General features: G+C 39.2%; 2 protein-coding genes across 4 annotated transcripts; both read right to left on the bottom strand.

The window, feature by feature from the left end:
- Positions 1 to 15: 15 nt before the first annotated feature.
- dnttip2 (deoxynucleotidyltransferase, terminal, interacting protein 2) lies at positions 16 to 6,638 on the bottom strand. Of its 3 annotated transcripts, none has more exons than XM_047822928.1 (8): positions 6,011 to 6,638; positions 2,727 to 4,756; positions 2,468 to 2,606; positions 1,084 to 1,179; positions 830 to 994; positions 609 to 718; positions 379 to 479; positions 16 to 60 (listed from the first exon to the last, which is right to left on the bottom strand). In XM_047822928.1, the coding sequence occupies exons 1-7, from the start codon at positions 6,083 to 6,085 to the stop codon at positions 380 to 382; spliced, it is 2,715 nt and encodes a 904-aa protein (XP_047678884.1). In that variant the 5' UTR covers positions 6,086 to 6,638; the 3' UTR covers positions 16 to 60; position 379. The 3 variants fall into 3 exon arrangements, with proteins under 3 accessions (XP_047678884.1, XP_027022233.1, XP_047678883.1); XM_027166432.2 differs by having other exon boundaries at positions 22 to 81; XM_047822927.1 differs by lacking the exon at positions 16 to 60 and having other exon boundaries at positions 360 to 479.
- Positions 6,639 to 7,140: 502 nt separating this feature from the next.
- On the bottom strand, positions 7,141 to 14,199 carry gclm (glutamate-cysteine ligase, modifier subunit). The gene is made up of 7 exons (XM_027166435.2): positions 13,904 to 14,199; positions 12,968 to 13,033; positions 12,291 to 12,375; positions 12,126 to 12,182; positions 10,780 to 10,982; positions 8,351 to 8,465; positions 7,141 to 7,933 (listed from the first exon to the last, which is right to left on the bottom strand). The coding sequence occupies exons 1-7, from the start codon at positions 14,024 to 14,026 to the stop codon at positions 7,764 to 7,766; spliced, it is 819 nt and encodes a 272-aa protein (XP_027022236.1). The 5' UTR covers positions 14,027 to 14,199; the 3' UTR covers positions 7,141 to 7,763.
- Between the last annotated feature and the right edge of the window lie 145 nt (positions 14,200 to 14,344).

Below are 14,344 nucleotides of genomic sequence, written 5' to 3'. Positions count from 1 at the left end.
GCAGGTTTACATGATTTATTGGAGATCAGTCATGAGAACCGTCATGTCGAATCCTCCAAACTGGTGGCACAAGTCAAGCGTCTTAAGTCAGGAAAACAAAACACATACATAACTCTACTTGTGGTGTTTTTTTTTAAACAGCTTTTCTTTACATTTGTAAAACGTATTACATATAGGGTATTAAAATTAGGAATTCCATATATTTTAGTATTTAAGTATTAAAATGGTAAAACGCCTACAAATAAAATTCATTACATTAAAAATTTGTCTTTCACAATAAAAACTGTCCCTAAGCTCACGTGTGCTGTAACACGTGACAAAATCTTCCTGGTTTTCCCCTAAACACCACGTGTACAAGGTAAAATGACTGGAGCTTACATTACTTCTTTTTTTGAAATTTATGCTTCTTTTTATTCATCTTTCCAGCTGCTGCTGCTGCTTTTTCTGCCATGATCTCTCTGTACTTCCTCTTGTTAAAACTGAAAATACATGAGCAGTGTGTGAGTAGGCTTTAAAATCACTTCTCTCACATGTAAATTAAAATATAAATTATTAGATGTGTTTACCAGAGTAGCATGACATATATATATATATAATTTCTAGTTTACCTTCTGAACTCTGCATCAGCAAGCAATTCTTCTACAATAGTCCTCTTCCTCTCTTTCTTAGGAATACGGGAATGGTAGAAGTCTATGGGGTTATCGACCACTGTTCCAACCTGTAGAAAAGCACATTTGAAATAATTTCCTCAACCGAGTACAAACCGAAAGCGAGAAAGATACGAGAGCTTTATCATTTTAGGAACTGTATTAGCTTCCTTAATCCTTACTTGAAAGTATTTAGGAAACCCATCTCTGTCGTTCTTCTTGTAAAAGCGTTTTGGATCCATGGCTGAGCGCATCTGAAGAGCCTTGAGATCATTTGCCAGTTCCCCAGTTACTTCAGGAGCTCTCATGTTGAACCAACCGTCTCCAGTGGTCTTTGCTTTCTCCTCCTGCATGTTACATTCAAATAACATTAAAAACAAAAAAACATTGCTTACATAAAAAAATAGCGCATCGCTTGTTGAACGGGTTTAGTTACCCTGCGCTTTAATTTAGCTGCATGTTTGGATTCCTTGTATGGTGGCACACTGTCTTTCTTTTCAAAGCCTGCAACAATCACACTCTTCTTCAGCAACTGCAAAAGAGAAAGAGGCAAAGGGGTTTAGAAGAAAAAGACATAGTAAATTAAATAAAGCAACATTTTAATACTTGACCATTTGATGGCTACCAGCCTGCATGTGATAGAAATTTAACATTCACAATATAAATCTATTTCTAGGCAAGGCAACTTTCTGCAAATGCCTGCAACTTTTTTTAATTCGCAATAATGTAAAATACTTGTCAAGCCAAAGTGCACTGAGAAAGTGAGAGCGAAGGGGCAGTTAGGGATGGATGGACAGACGTGAGGTTTAGGTCATTCATGTCAGTGCTCAGGGTAGAAGAGAACAAATCCCTCACAGTTGTTAGCTTCCATCAACATGATCCAGCACTAAAAATATAAAAGGATTCATTCCCCAAGCGTCGACTTGGGACATTTCACTGAGTGCAGAGGTTTTGTTAACTGAGATCACAACACACACAACTCAAACTGGCAACCTCCCACAAACACAGCTGTACATCAAGCAGACTTTTCTCATAGAGGCTGAAAAGTGTTTAGCGAGACATCCTTTAACACATAAGCGTTTCATATTTTTACTTGGGGTTTTTTTTTTTTTTTATTTTAGCCTCCTATAGTGATTTTATTCTTGATACAGAAGCAGTGGGTATGTGTAAAAAAAAAAAAAAAAATGAAATAAACCAAAACAAATTAAGCATTATGCTTAAAAATGCTGTAATAGTGATTCATTCCTTCTGCCATAATCACACGACCAATGATGTCTGAAGTGCCGTTTTAGCAGTGACTGCTTTTGGAATAGCAACCGATCTCAAACAGATGCTTTTTGTTAAACTTGATAGAACAAGGATGACCATGTGTAAGAAACATGTGTGCATGATCTCACTGGCATCATCAACAGCCACACTGTATGTAACCTGTTCTAGAAGTTTCCAACTATGGCAATATTTATTTAATGTTGCTGTTTGCCTTTAAAATGTCACACGCATGACGCTTCTGAGCACAGCTGTTATCAGCATGCACTGCAATGAAAAACCTCTACCAAGGATCTTGTTCAAGAGATTCAAGAGTTTCTTTTCTTTACCAATAGCCATCCATGTTATTCAAACAAGGCCTCATCTGACAAGCCTCTGCTGAACCCTTAAAGACAAAGAGCCCTACAGCATTGCTAAATCTTCCATGCCTGCGCTGTACTATTAATGGCCGATGGCACGGAAGCCTCAACCTTATAGAATGTAATCTATTGTGATGTTTGTTTACATACCCATCAGCAACAACATTAGAACAGTGGATTTAACTGTTAACATACCTCATCCTGCTTCTTCTGTTCCTTCAGCTTTTTCAGGTTGTCAGACACAGATTTGGTTTTGCTGCCATCAAAGTTGATATACAAACCTCCAAAAGACTTTATTTTGAACCCAGGGTCAATAGAACTGGATAACTCGTTCCTAAAAAAGAGAGAGAGAGAGAGAGAGAGAGAGAGAGAGAGAGAGAGAGAGTGTGTGTTAACTGCAAGTGAAACAAAAACCTGTAACTAATTATTTGAGGAGACTAAGTTAAATTCATACATTGCCAGCTTCCTATTAGAGAAGAGTATTTTTGAGTCTTCGTCTTCGTCCTCCTCATTATCATCATCTCCCTCCTCATCAACAAAATCCTCTTCATCCGCAACAACTTTGGACTCCTTCTCATAGTCATGGCTTTCTTTCTGTTTAGTATCAATGTAGTATTTTTCACTGGGTTGACAGCCAGGCCGTGCGTCTATAACAAACAGCCTGTTACCCGTGAGCGAGTCCAGTGCAGCAGAGGGGCCTGGTTGATCCTCAGAACGGCACACATCTTCCTCACTCTCCAAGTCCACAGCCTTGTCATTACCTCCGTCCACTGAGAGCCCATCATCATCACTCTCCTCATCCGCACTGCTGTCCAGCAAGCTGACGAATACCGTCACAGGCTTGCTCTTCTCTATACTCTCCTTAGATGCTTTTGAGCTTGATGGTCCTTCGTTGTTAGTCGTGTCTTCCATCACCTCTTCCTCTGAAGAGTCCTGGTCAATTGTAATTGTGCCTTCATCAGCTGCTGCATCCCTCAACTTCTTCGTTACTTCCATTTTCTTCTCTGGTTCACTCAGTACTTTTAAATTCTCTTCATGTACAGGCAGTTCAGAACTTTGTCTAACTTTGGTATCGGATTCTACTGCGAGGTTTGACTGAGGTTTGTGGTCAACCCTTTTGACACTCTTCTGGTGTGTCACTGATATGGAACTTGATTCCTCTTCCACAGCTTGGACTTCCTGCACAGAGCTGGCCTCGTGCGTGTCCATGGCTTCATCTGCAATCTCAACATCATTCTCTGTCTTAGAAGAAATGTCTTGACTGCTCTCAGGTTTAATTCTCACTCCAGCCTCAGCCTCATCAAGACATAGAGTAAGATCCCTATTATTGTCCTCAACAACAAAACATTCCTGATCTGCAGCAAAAACTGTTTTATTATTCACATCCTCCTCCATTTCCTCTACATCCTCCATGTCAGACTTTGTTGAACTTACAGGTATATCCTGTGTAGTTTCAGCCTGGTCGTTCTCAGATTCATTTTCTACACTGTCCTTTTTAACACTTTTGGACACCAATACAGGCATCTTAAGCACATTTACTGTGACTCGAACACTTTTTGATCTAGAAAATCGGACAGCGCAGTTGCTGCTAGCTGAGCCTGTTCGGCTACTACACGGGGTTCCCTTGCCCTGTGTAGAACAAGGACTATCAAGCGAAGTCAATACTGATTCTGAATCTGAATCAGCTGCACGACTAGTGGTTCGGGTGGTTCTTCTAGGACTCAAGCTAGGGCCAGACTGACATCCTTCAGATTCATAAGCCTGGCCTTCTTCAGCAGACTTGGCTTTGCCACTGCATCCCCTTGTCCTTCTGGATTTTGAAGGAGCAGCAGCCTCAGCAGTTTCGCTGTGCTCCAAGTGGATGGGGATCGACTCAGTGACCTTCACTCTGCATCTTGTGGACCTCCGGACAGTCGATCCCTGTGGGCCAGAAACTACAGACGAGCAAGAATCTGCCTCTGAATGAGTTGCACCCTTGAGAGCATCAGCAGGTTTCCTGCAGCTTCTTGTGACTCTTGTGTACAGAGATGCCACTGAGCTGCAAGACTCAGCCTCGGAGTGCTCATCTTCCTGTGAAGTGGAGGACCCCAAAACAGGTACAGGCTTCTTCTGAACTCTTGTAGATCTGCGTGGCGTTTTAGTCAATGATGAAGAACTAGATTCAGTTTTAGAGACCTCCATTTCCTCCACAGATGAAGCTTTCACTCTGACTGTTGCTCTCCGTCTGCTTCGGGACACCAGCTGGATATCCGACGCCACAGAACAGCAAGATTCGGATTCAGACACATCTGCTTCATGTGTGGATTCTGGCTGTTTGTCTGTCGGTTGACATTTAGCACCTCTAGTTTCCAATTTTGCTGAGGTTTCTGGTTCAGCCAGAGCTGTGGACTGTTCTTCTGCTTCATCCTGCTGGGAGTCACTTGGGTGTTCAGATTGGGACGGGGTTGTCAATATACCTGTTCTATGTCTTGTTCTTGTAAATACCTGTTAAAGAGATCAAAACCAAACAATTTCTTCTTACTGCTGTGCCAAAACATTTCCATGATACAAGCTAATATGAAGAGCTGCATAGAGCTTTGGAATGTCTCAGGCGGATTCACATACAGTGTGCATGGACCTGGTTTTCTGTTAGTGATCATTATCCTCATCAAGCTACCATTGACATTAATACAGTTTTCACGAAAAATTCTGACAGATGATTTATTCATTACTTAGCTGAGGATCAGTAGTACGAACCACAGCTAATGTTACGTTCACACATGCAGCAGTACGTTTCAACAAAGTGACCAGAGATTGTTCATTTTCAATGAGAGCTGGCGTCTTCAGGAGACTAACAACATCAGCAGTTACCGACATGATGTGGGCGTGTCGGGCAATGCGACAACATAAAGAAAAGTTAAGTGAAGGGACGTGGTAGCCTAGAGGTTAATGTGTTAGATCACTAATCGGAAGGTTGTAATTTCGAATCCCAGGTTCATCAAGTTTCCACTGCTGGTCCTCTGAGCAAGGCCTCTAACCCTCAATTGCTCAGTTGTATAAATTGAAATAAAAATGTAAGTCTCTCTGGATAAAGATGTCTGCTAAATGCCATAAATGTTAAAGTTTGGTGGCATGCAAACAATATGGGAGTTCAGACAGTAGACCTGTGCAAAGTCTACATATAAACACTCAGGATTTTTACAGACACTCAATCCTCCTTCAGAATGGTTCATTTTTGCTGCAAGAAAACGGACTTGGAAAAACTGCAAAAAGTTTGTCACTGCACACTGACAAACTTAAGAAACTCCTACCGGTGACTGTGTGTGAACGTGGCATCAGACAAACACACTAGACTAGAGTTTGGGCCTTCATCTGTTTCTGACCACAGCTGATTAACTTTAGTTTGGTGTTTTCGGCCCCGACACCATAAACATCAGCAGTGTAAATGCTACTCCAGGCCTTTGTGTAGTAACTGGGATGGATGAGGGCTGGTGAATTGGGCCAGATGTTTAACAACCAGTAACTGTACACAGGATATGTAACTGGGCTATGAATGAATAAATATCACAGTGAAGCAAATAAAATGAGATACTTAAATTAGATTGAAGTGTTTATTATTTAGTAAATTGGTTCTTGGATATAGGAAAAAACTGGACCATTTAATAAACGAGGTTATTATAGTTTAATTTCCAGGCTGTGAGCAACACTGGTTATCGCAAAATTCTAATATTGTTTAGAGAAATAAATATGAAAACACACCGGCGTTTCTGTGGCTTCGTCGTTTGCTTTCGTCGCTGAAGAAGCCGCGCGTGTTCCTCTCCTGGTGGCCACCATCTTGTCGTGTTCGCGCACACTTCCGGCAAGATCATGTGTACCCTACTAGGTACTCAGACTGTACCAATCGATCAGCAGAAACATCCGCCCCATTCAGACAGACTTAATCGACTATAAAGTATTACAAAACATGTATTTCTTACGTATATCCAAACGAAATGCCTTGTTTAAAGGAAATATCGCACCGAAACACATTCAATATCAAATAAATGTTGAGTTACAGCAGACCATCGAGTTCATTAACAGATAAAGAACAAAACTAAGTCGATTGTTTGTAGAGCAGGTGACCATGGTGACTGGAATCAGATAATAATAAATAATATTCAACAGTATGAAAAAAATGGTACGTTAAAGCCCATTTAACACGGTATGTATGAGATGATGAGTAAAATGATCTATAAGACGACAAGCATGATGGAGTTGAATAGATGGAGCTTTAGCAACATGGGGAAAGGACATAAAGCGCTGCTGCATCGTGGTGTCTTTAAGTCCAGACTAAACACAGGTTCAATCCGAGTGGCACCACAAACCAGCATGCAGTCGATTTGCATGTTGATGTCGATGAAAGAAGTTTAAACCAAAACAGTCGACTCAGAATTTCATTACATAAATAAACCATATATACTACTGAAAACTGGTTAAAGGTTAACGTAAAATCATGGTGTTTTTTTCCCTTCGACATACAGTGGAATAAAATCACGTTAGGTTTGCTTGTTTACTGCAGTATGAAAGGATTACAGTGAAAGCCAGGTTTTGAATGTTATGTTTATGAGCCCAATTAAAAAAATGTGAAACAGAACATTTTAAAATGATAAATTACATATACTGTAGCCAATTACTGGACCCTCGTGTGTCTGCACCAAATAAATAAAGAAGTATTTCGTTTTAATTTAATAAAGAAAGTAATCGCTTCCTTGGTGTGGAACTTATGTGGAACATATACAATGAGCACATGCTAGTTTTCATATATGCAAAACTTTTTGAGTCTCAGAATAAGGATATAACAAGTAGCCACTTGTAACACATGTTTTAAGGCTCAGGCTACACACCATGAATGACACAAAGCACCAACAGGGTTTTAATAGAGACATTAAAAGGACAACCTAAATAAAATAATATTTATGAAGCATCAAACCAATTCTTAGTAAACCGGACCACCCTTAACTACCAGGTCACACGTACAAGAAAACTGCATCAAATGTTAGCCTCATTGTAAAACTATGTATGTTCCAAAACATATATCTGGCTTTTTATGTAAGATTACTTGAGCCACTTAACTAGTATTTTGACACTTCCCCATCAATTAGTTCTCAGCACTATTGCAGTGTTATACAATGTTTCTTTTTCATTCATTTCTGAAAAGAAATCCAGAAATTAATGATAAAAATCTGAATAAAATGAAACCATGAATGTAAAATCATTCACGTGATGCAGGCTGCACACATGTATGATACAAAGATTGAACAGATCAGATTTTCAGAAATAAACGGTCAAGCGCTTGGAAAAATATGTCACAGTATGATTGAGGTCAGCTGAATTTCAGCCGTCACTGAAGATGAAAAATGAATCATGTATAAACATTTCATTGATGAGCTTTACAGAAAGCTAAAAAATCAATGCATTTTGGAAATTCCAGAAACAAACGAAGTGCACCGTGATCCTCTCAGATCAGGAGGTGCTATTTGGTGCTTTTCCGTGCATGAACGAGGTATCCCTTGGCTTTGATGATGCCTCGGCTCTTGACGATGATAGAGTAGCGCAAGACCCACTCGAGCCGCCAGTCTGCTACCTGCAGGTCCTTGCAGCTCTCATGCATGGCCTCCTGAAATCCTGCTGAACTCAGAAGCTCTACACACAGCCAGGAACAACAGCAGTTAGTGTTGTATACAATGCAGGGCAATGAAGGTAAAGTGAAATTGTGAACATTTTAAAACTGTTTCTAGTAGGGATGTTTTGCCAATATTGATCATACATTACTGTATTTCTACAAATGACTTTACATAGACTAGTATCATGGTTTGTGTTGTTATCACATCATTTTTTAGGTAGGTCTGAAACCAGTAATGTATCAAGACATCCATATCAATACAAGCATTTCTAATATGACAGTAATAAAGAGCACAGCTTTATAAAAGCGTAGCAATTAAAAATTTCTTCTGCAACCTGGAAAGCAAGCTGTGCTGTTCACTCTAATCTTAAAACACACAGTCTTATCTAGGCCATGTCCTTTTATCAGCAGGAAAAAAGGGAGGAAACGATTGCTACCTTTCGAGTCATTGTGAGTCAGCAGCTGGATGTCAAACTCTTTAGCGAATGCAGTGAGGTCAGGAGGCATCACACAGCAGGAGGCCAGATTTACCTGGTTACTGCTCGGTTTAACCTGAACCACAACACAGGATACAAACACTCACAAATGTACACTTAATATTACGCATAAAATGACACCAGTAATGTACTATATAGAGCATATAAAACGATAAGATGGTTTTATTATTACTATTATTTTTAACTTATTTGCACCATCAAGCATCTAGTAAGCAGTAATTCTGAACTTAAAAAGCACAACATTGCTGCGTTTAATTTTCAGTTCCTATTTTTTGATCACTGTCTCAGATGATGATGAGGTGCATCTTTTTTCTATATGTACAAGGGTCGACATGTAGGAAATAAACAGCAAAAACTACATGCTGTACTTCTTTATGGTGCAGCAGGGTTACTTTGGGCTTTACAGAGTTTCTAATTATAAAGAATAGCCACATTTCTGTGCAGTGTATGTAATCTCTATAACCATACAGAACTGGACAGACCTGCATTGTGCTTCCTATTTTGTTATGTAACCTATTGCATAACAGTACATATGGCTTTCCGTAGTATTCATTAACCCCTTTAAACAGTTTCTCACGACCTGTGGCATGATATCTGCTCGAGGCTCTCACTCTACTCAATTCAATTCATGACATTACAGCAGTGGCTTCCATGAAGTACAGAGACACTACAGGTTTTTGTTTCCTTCGTTAAGACATCCACCATTATTAGGAGCCGGGTAGAGAGTTAAACCCATTAGCAGAACCTTGTAAAGAAACACAGGTATAACAGACAGAGTATTCCCCAGGGTCTCTACATCTATCCTCAAAAGAGATGCAGCATTTAATAGTTTGGAGATTTCAACATAACAAATATAAAAACATAAGCTGAAAATGGTGTCTTTCTCTATCCTATAGCAACAGAAAAGAGCACAGTGCAGGGGTGTCCCTTTTTGGGGAAGTAACCAATGTGACCACATTTAGTTTTTTAACTTTTTGCAGCTTGTTAGGATCATGACACTAAAATTGTGTGTGCGCTCTTAATATAAATGTGGCTCGGTTTGACTACGTGTAACTAAGTCAGCACCATCAGTGTTTTTAAAATGTTGAGGGAAGGCAAGTGTTGAATTTCAAAATGCCAACAATGTATTACAAATTTATGTTTTTGTCATAATGAAGTAATATCTCTAAAACCTAACACAATACATGTTATGCTTGCTTCAAATGAAATGTCTTTGTCTGTCCTCTGGGTTAAGTTTAAGATCATCTGAACAAAGTGATCACCCTCATTCTGCTTTGAATACCCTTTGGGTAAACTTGTTGAGGGAATAAATGCAAAAAAAAACAAACAAACAGATTAGTCCTGGTAGAAAAACTGTTTTTGAGTGCAATTTAAGGTCATTGTTTTTTTTTCACACTACTTCTCTAATTCCTCATATGGCTATAAAAACCACCATATAAACCCCACCATTGCTTGGTTTCCGAACCAATGTGAAAGGAGGATACTTACACATTGGACTAGCAACCCGTTGCATAAAATAGTCTTACTACATCTTGCTGACTACGTCAAATTCAGGGCAAAGCGCTGAGGACTGAGGTAGCAATGCCTAGTATGCTGGCTCACTCAGGAAGGAAACGGCTGCAGAAGATTTGTCGTTTCTTATATATCACCAGGAATAAAGAGGATTAAGTAAGTAAGTTTGCAGGGACTTACACATAGGGACTACATGTAACATTTCAAAATGGTGGTGGAAAATTGGAGCAATATTCATAATACTATTCATTACACAAAACAAAAAAAGGCAAGAGAAGTGGTGCTTATTTCACGACCTGTCTGTAAATGAACCGGCCCCATTTCGGGTCGCAAACCCTAATTTTAAAGCCCCTGGCATAGTGAGTCAATAGAAGAGAAGCTTTACTGTTGGTTGGAGTTAGTAGGCTAGTTCAATAGCAGGTAGTTACAGTAAATTTAAACTCATGTCCCTGCCTCCCTCAAGTGACCCTGCATTATCCACTATAAACAAAACAAACAAACAAACAAACAAACAAACAAATAATTAAATAGGAAAGAAAAGCTGTAATTTGTCTGACAATGTCAACTTTTTATGCCCCCCAGACACCCTGACTTCAGGACCAGGGCTGGAATCCACTGTAACAGTGACAGCTGATCATAATATTACATGGGAGAGCTAAATAAAAAATAAGATCTGTTAACAGCCAAATAAACTATTATTAATTATTAGAGTTAACTAAGGCACTATAACATGAGGTTTCACTGATGGCGTAATAAGAATGATGTAAAGCAAACTAATATGTTAATTGAGTGAGAGCTGTAATATAACTGACAGTATGTTATAGACTGTAGACCTGTACATGTCCTCTCTTTCTTACCTGTGCCCAGTTGTACAGCTCTTCTAGCTGAGTCTTGTCCAGATCTGAGGTGCCGATGGAAGCAGCTTTTTGGCTCTGAACGATTTTCTCCAGCTCGGCCCACAGCGGCTGCAGGTGAGCCAGTGTCAAGGTCTCACCCTCGGGCAGTGGAGGAGGAGCGATGATAACTGAATCCAGCTGAGACACACCTAATGACACGCATGCTGTGCAACAGAGGGAAAGTGGCATATAATGTTTTCTGCTGCACCATGGAAATGAGCAAAACTACTGGTACACCTAGGTATATGCAAACGTTTTTCAAATTCACTATACATTAGTCAAATTTTACTACGCCTTACTACTACATAAAATACAAGAGAGATATTTAGACATCAAAAGAGATCTATTTAAACATAAATCTTCATTGACTGTAACTGATGTAAGACCATTCTAACAGATTATTTTGTCACATTTCAGCTTTTCAGATCTTATCAGAATTGTCTGAAATCTCTGTTATTGCAGCAAATATCCTGCCTAAAATCTGAATTTTCATGCTAGCGCTCTAGTTTATAGCCAAATAGACACTTTGTGAAACTAAACTTGTCAGTAAATTTGATATATTTAAATTCTCTGAGTGAATAGTGTTTACAGTCGAAGGATAAAGTCAGCACCATCAGTGTTTTTAAAATGTTGAGGGAAGGCAAGTGTTGAATTTCAAAATGCCAACAATGTGAAACAAATAATTTTTTTTTGTCTTAATGGAGTAATATCTCTAAAACATAACACAATAAATGTTATATTTGCTTCAAATGAAATGTCTAACATCTGTCCTCTGGGTTAAGTTTAAGATCATCTGAACAAAGTGATCATCCTCATTCTTGTTGAGGGAATAAATTTAAAAAAAATAATAATAATAATAATAATAGAATTGGTAGAAAATCTGTATTGAGTGCAATTTAAGGTCATTTTAAGGGTTTTTTCACACTACTTCTCTAATTCCACATATGGCTATAAAAACTTAACCAATGTCTAAATTCTACACATTATTTATAAACAGTTGATCCATCAAAACGAATCTGAACAATTAACAGTAGATATAACACGGACTAACTCCACCATTGATTGGTTTCTGAACCAATGTGAAAGGAGGATACTTGCACATTGGACTAGCAACCCGTTGCATAAAATAGTCTTGCTACATCTTGCTGACTACATCAAATTCAGGGCAAAGAGCTGAGGACTGAGGTAGCAATGCCTAGTATGCTGGCTCACTCAGGAAGGAAACGGCTGGAGAAGATTCGTCAATTCTTATACATCACCAGGAATAAAGAGGATTACAGTAAGTAAGTAAGTTCGCAGGGACTTACCCATGTCCACGGCATTCATTATAGATGAGCAATCAGATTCTGTGAGAAACAGCTTGACTGAGGAGAAAGAGAATGCAGCATGTGATGAAAATGCACTACCGTGGCACAAACAACATACAACAGCAATGTTTGTTTTTCCATAAAACAAGGATGAAATGTTCTCACCAGACACCCTCAGCTCCTCTCTCTCCTCTGGTGTGATCACTTCTGAATTCTGTGCTATTGTGCAGTCCAGAGCACTGGGCAAATCCTGGGCAAAGGATGTGAAGTCGAACAATAAGAGTCCATGAACGATGTAATTCCTTACTGTACTTATCTTTTCTCAGATACTACAGTATATCGTTAAAAAGTTTTTTGTGTTTCAAAAAACTAATTTAAGACATTTTTCGTATTTGTGCAAACATTCTGTTGAGTCAATAGCCTGTAAGTAAGGAATGTCTCATTAAGCCTTGCTATTATGTCGGTTAAGACCATTACAATCTTTTGTCAAACACCCTAAGGCAGATCTGCTGAGCCCTGCATGATGGAGACTGAGCAATTACACTCCATCCTCACATGACACTCTGCTCAATGCAGTTAAGCTCAGTGATCAGTCACATTAATCATCATATCTTTTCAAATCTCAGAATGTCTATACAAGCTCTGCGTCTGCATGCAATGACAAGCTGAACAAATCACCATGACATGCAAAAAATGAATGCAGATAAAGTCAACAGCCCCTACTGTGTATTTTTTTTTTAATTCTCAGTATATGAACAGCTCAGTTCAGTCTATGAAGTGCTCCAACTCTCATTCATTCTCTTTCAGTATGTTTAGGGTCTATGTCTGTATATTGTACTTACAAGTTCAGGTGTTCTGGGTAACGTTTCAAGCCACTCACTAAGTGTTCCTCTGATGCAATCTTGAAGCTGATAATAATAATAATAACAATATAGCATTAAGCAGGAGTAAAATTATAAATGCAATTTACCACCTAACAAACCACAATCGCTCTTGAATGTTGTCTAACGGTATGAAGACTACTTAAATAAAAAGTTGGATATTTTTGTTTTAGAAGCTCTTTCTTACCTGGAAATCACTGAAGAGTAGGACACAAATAAAACGTGGTTAAAGTTGGTTGGGTTAAGTATTTGAGAAAGTGCAGATTTACTGTCATTTTTACACACTATTTCTATTTTTTTCCCATCTTGATCTGGCCAGTGACATTGAGCCTGTGTCCACTGTACTCAGATTCCTATTCTCAGCTGATTAGTAAACTAGTTTGATGTGTTGTGAGATTTCAGATGCCTTTCTTTTCTCAACATGGATGTAAAGTCTGAGCTTTCTTCCTGTCAGTTTAAACCAGTCTGGCCACGAGTATCTCCTCAGATACTTTACTAAGTCCATAGACCTGCTACTCTCTGAATGTTTTGTGAACTTCTCAGATCAGGAAATCAGCAGCTTCTGAAATACCCAAAGCCAACAATAAGTGTATAGTAAGTTAGATAACTTAATTACACGTCCAGTGTTTACACAAATGAAATCACGGTCACGAGGTCCTTCGTAATGATATACAAACAAACAAATAAGCACAACGGTGTACTGGTGTTTGGTTTATAATCGTACAGATATCATTTTACACAGAGCTGCTCTTCACATGGAGGAGATGCTGTCAAGCGTAGTGACGTCACCAACGTCTTCCTAGCTCACAATGCTAACGTCTGAAGCATCACCTCAAACCGTTTGGACTGGATTTAAGCCGTTTCTAACCCTTTAAATCATACGGACAGTTTTTTTACCTCTTCACTTGGCGAAGACGGACACTTATTCTTGAGCCAACAGCGGTTCACTAAGTTCCCTGTGTGCATCCTCAGAGTCGTAGCATGCTCGATAAACAAATTCGCGATGGTACTGACCTCCATTTTCAGCCCACTGTATTAAAAATATGGCCGTGAGACTATTAATAATGTAAGTGTAGCTCCACACGCTCCGGCTCCGTTGTTTGGTATGACTTTGCGTTTATGGTGAGCGTTGAGTTCATTCAGTGAGGATGAAAGCGTCAGTGAGCCTGCAGAGTGCACATAAAAACACGGACTGGATCGCAGCAGTAGCCAGCTGTACAGAACGGAATGGATCAGATTAAAGTCCGCCGGTAAAAACAAAACCCCGAGATAGATCACATAAGAAAGAATCGCAAAATCAGGAATGGATCAGACAACAGCAAAAAAGAAAAACCCGGA

The sequence above is a fragment of the Tachysurus fulvidraco genome, chromosome 14 (genome assembly GCF_022655615.1).
Source record: "Tachysurus fulvidraco isolate hzauxx_2018 chromosome 14, HZAU_PFXX_2.0, whole genome shotgun sequence".
Lineage (NCBI taxonomy): Eukaryota > Metazoa > Chordata > Actinopteri > Siluriformes > Bagridae > Tachysurus > Tachysurus fulvidraco.
Note: the sequence above shows the minus strand (reverse complement) of the source record. Positions and strands in the feature narration are given on the sequence as shown.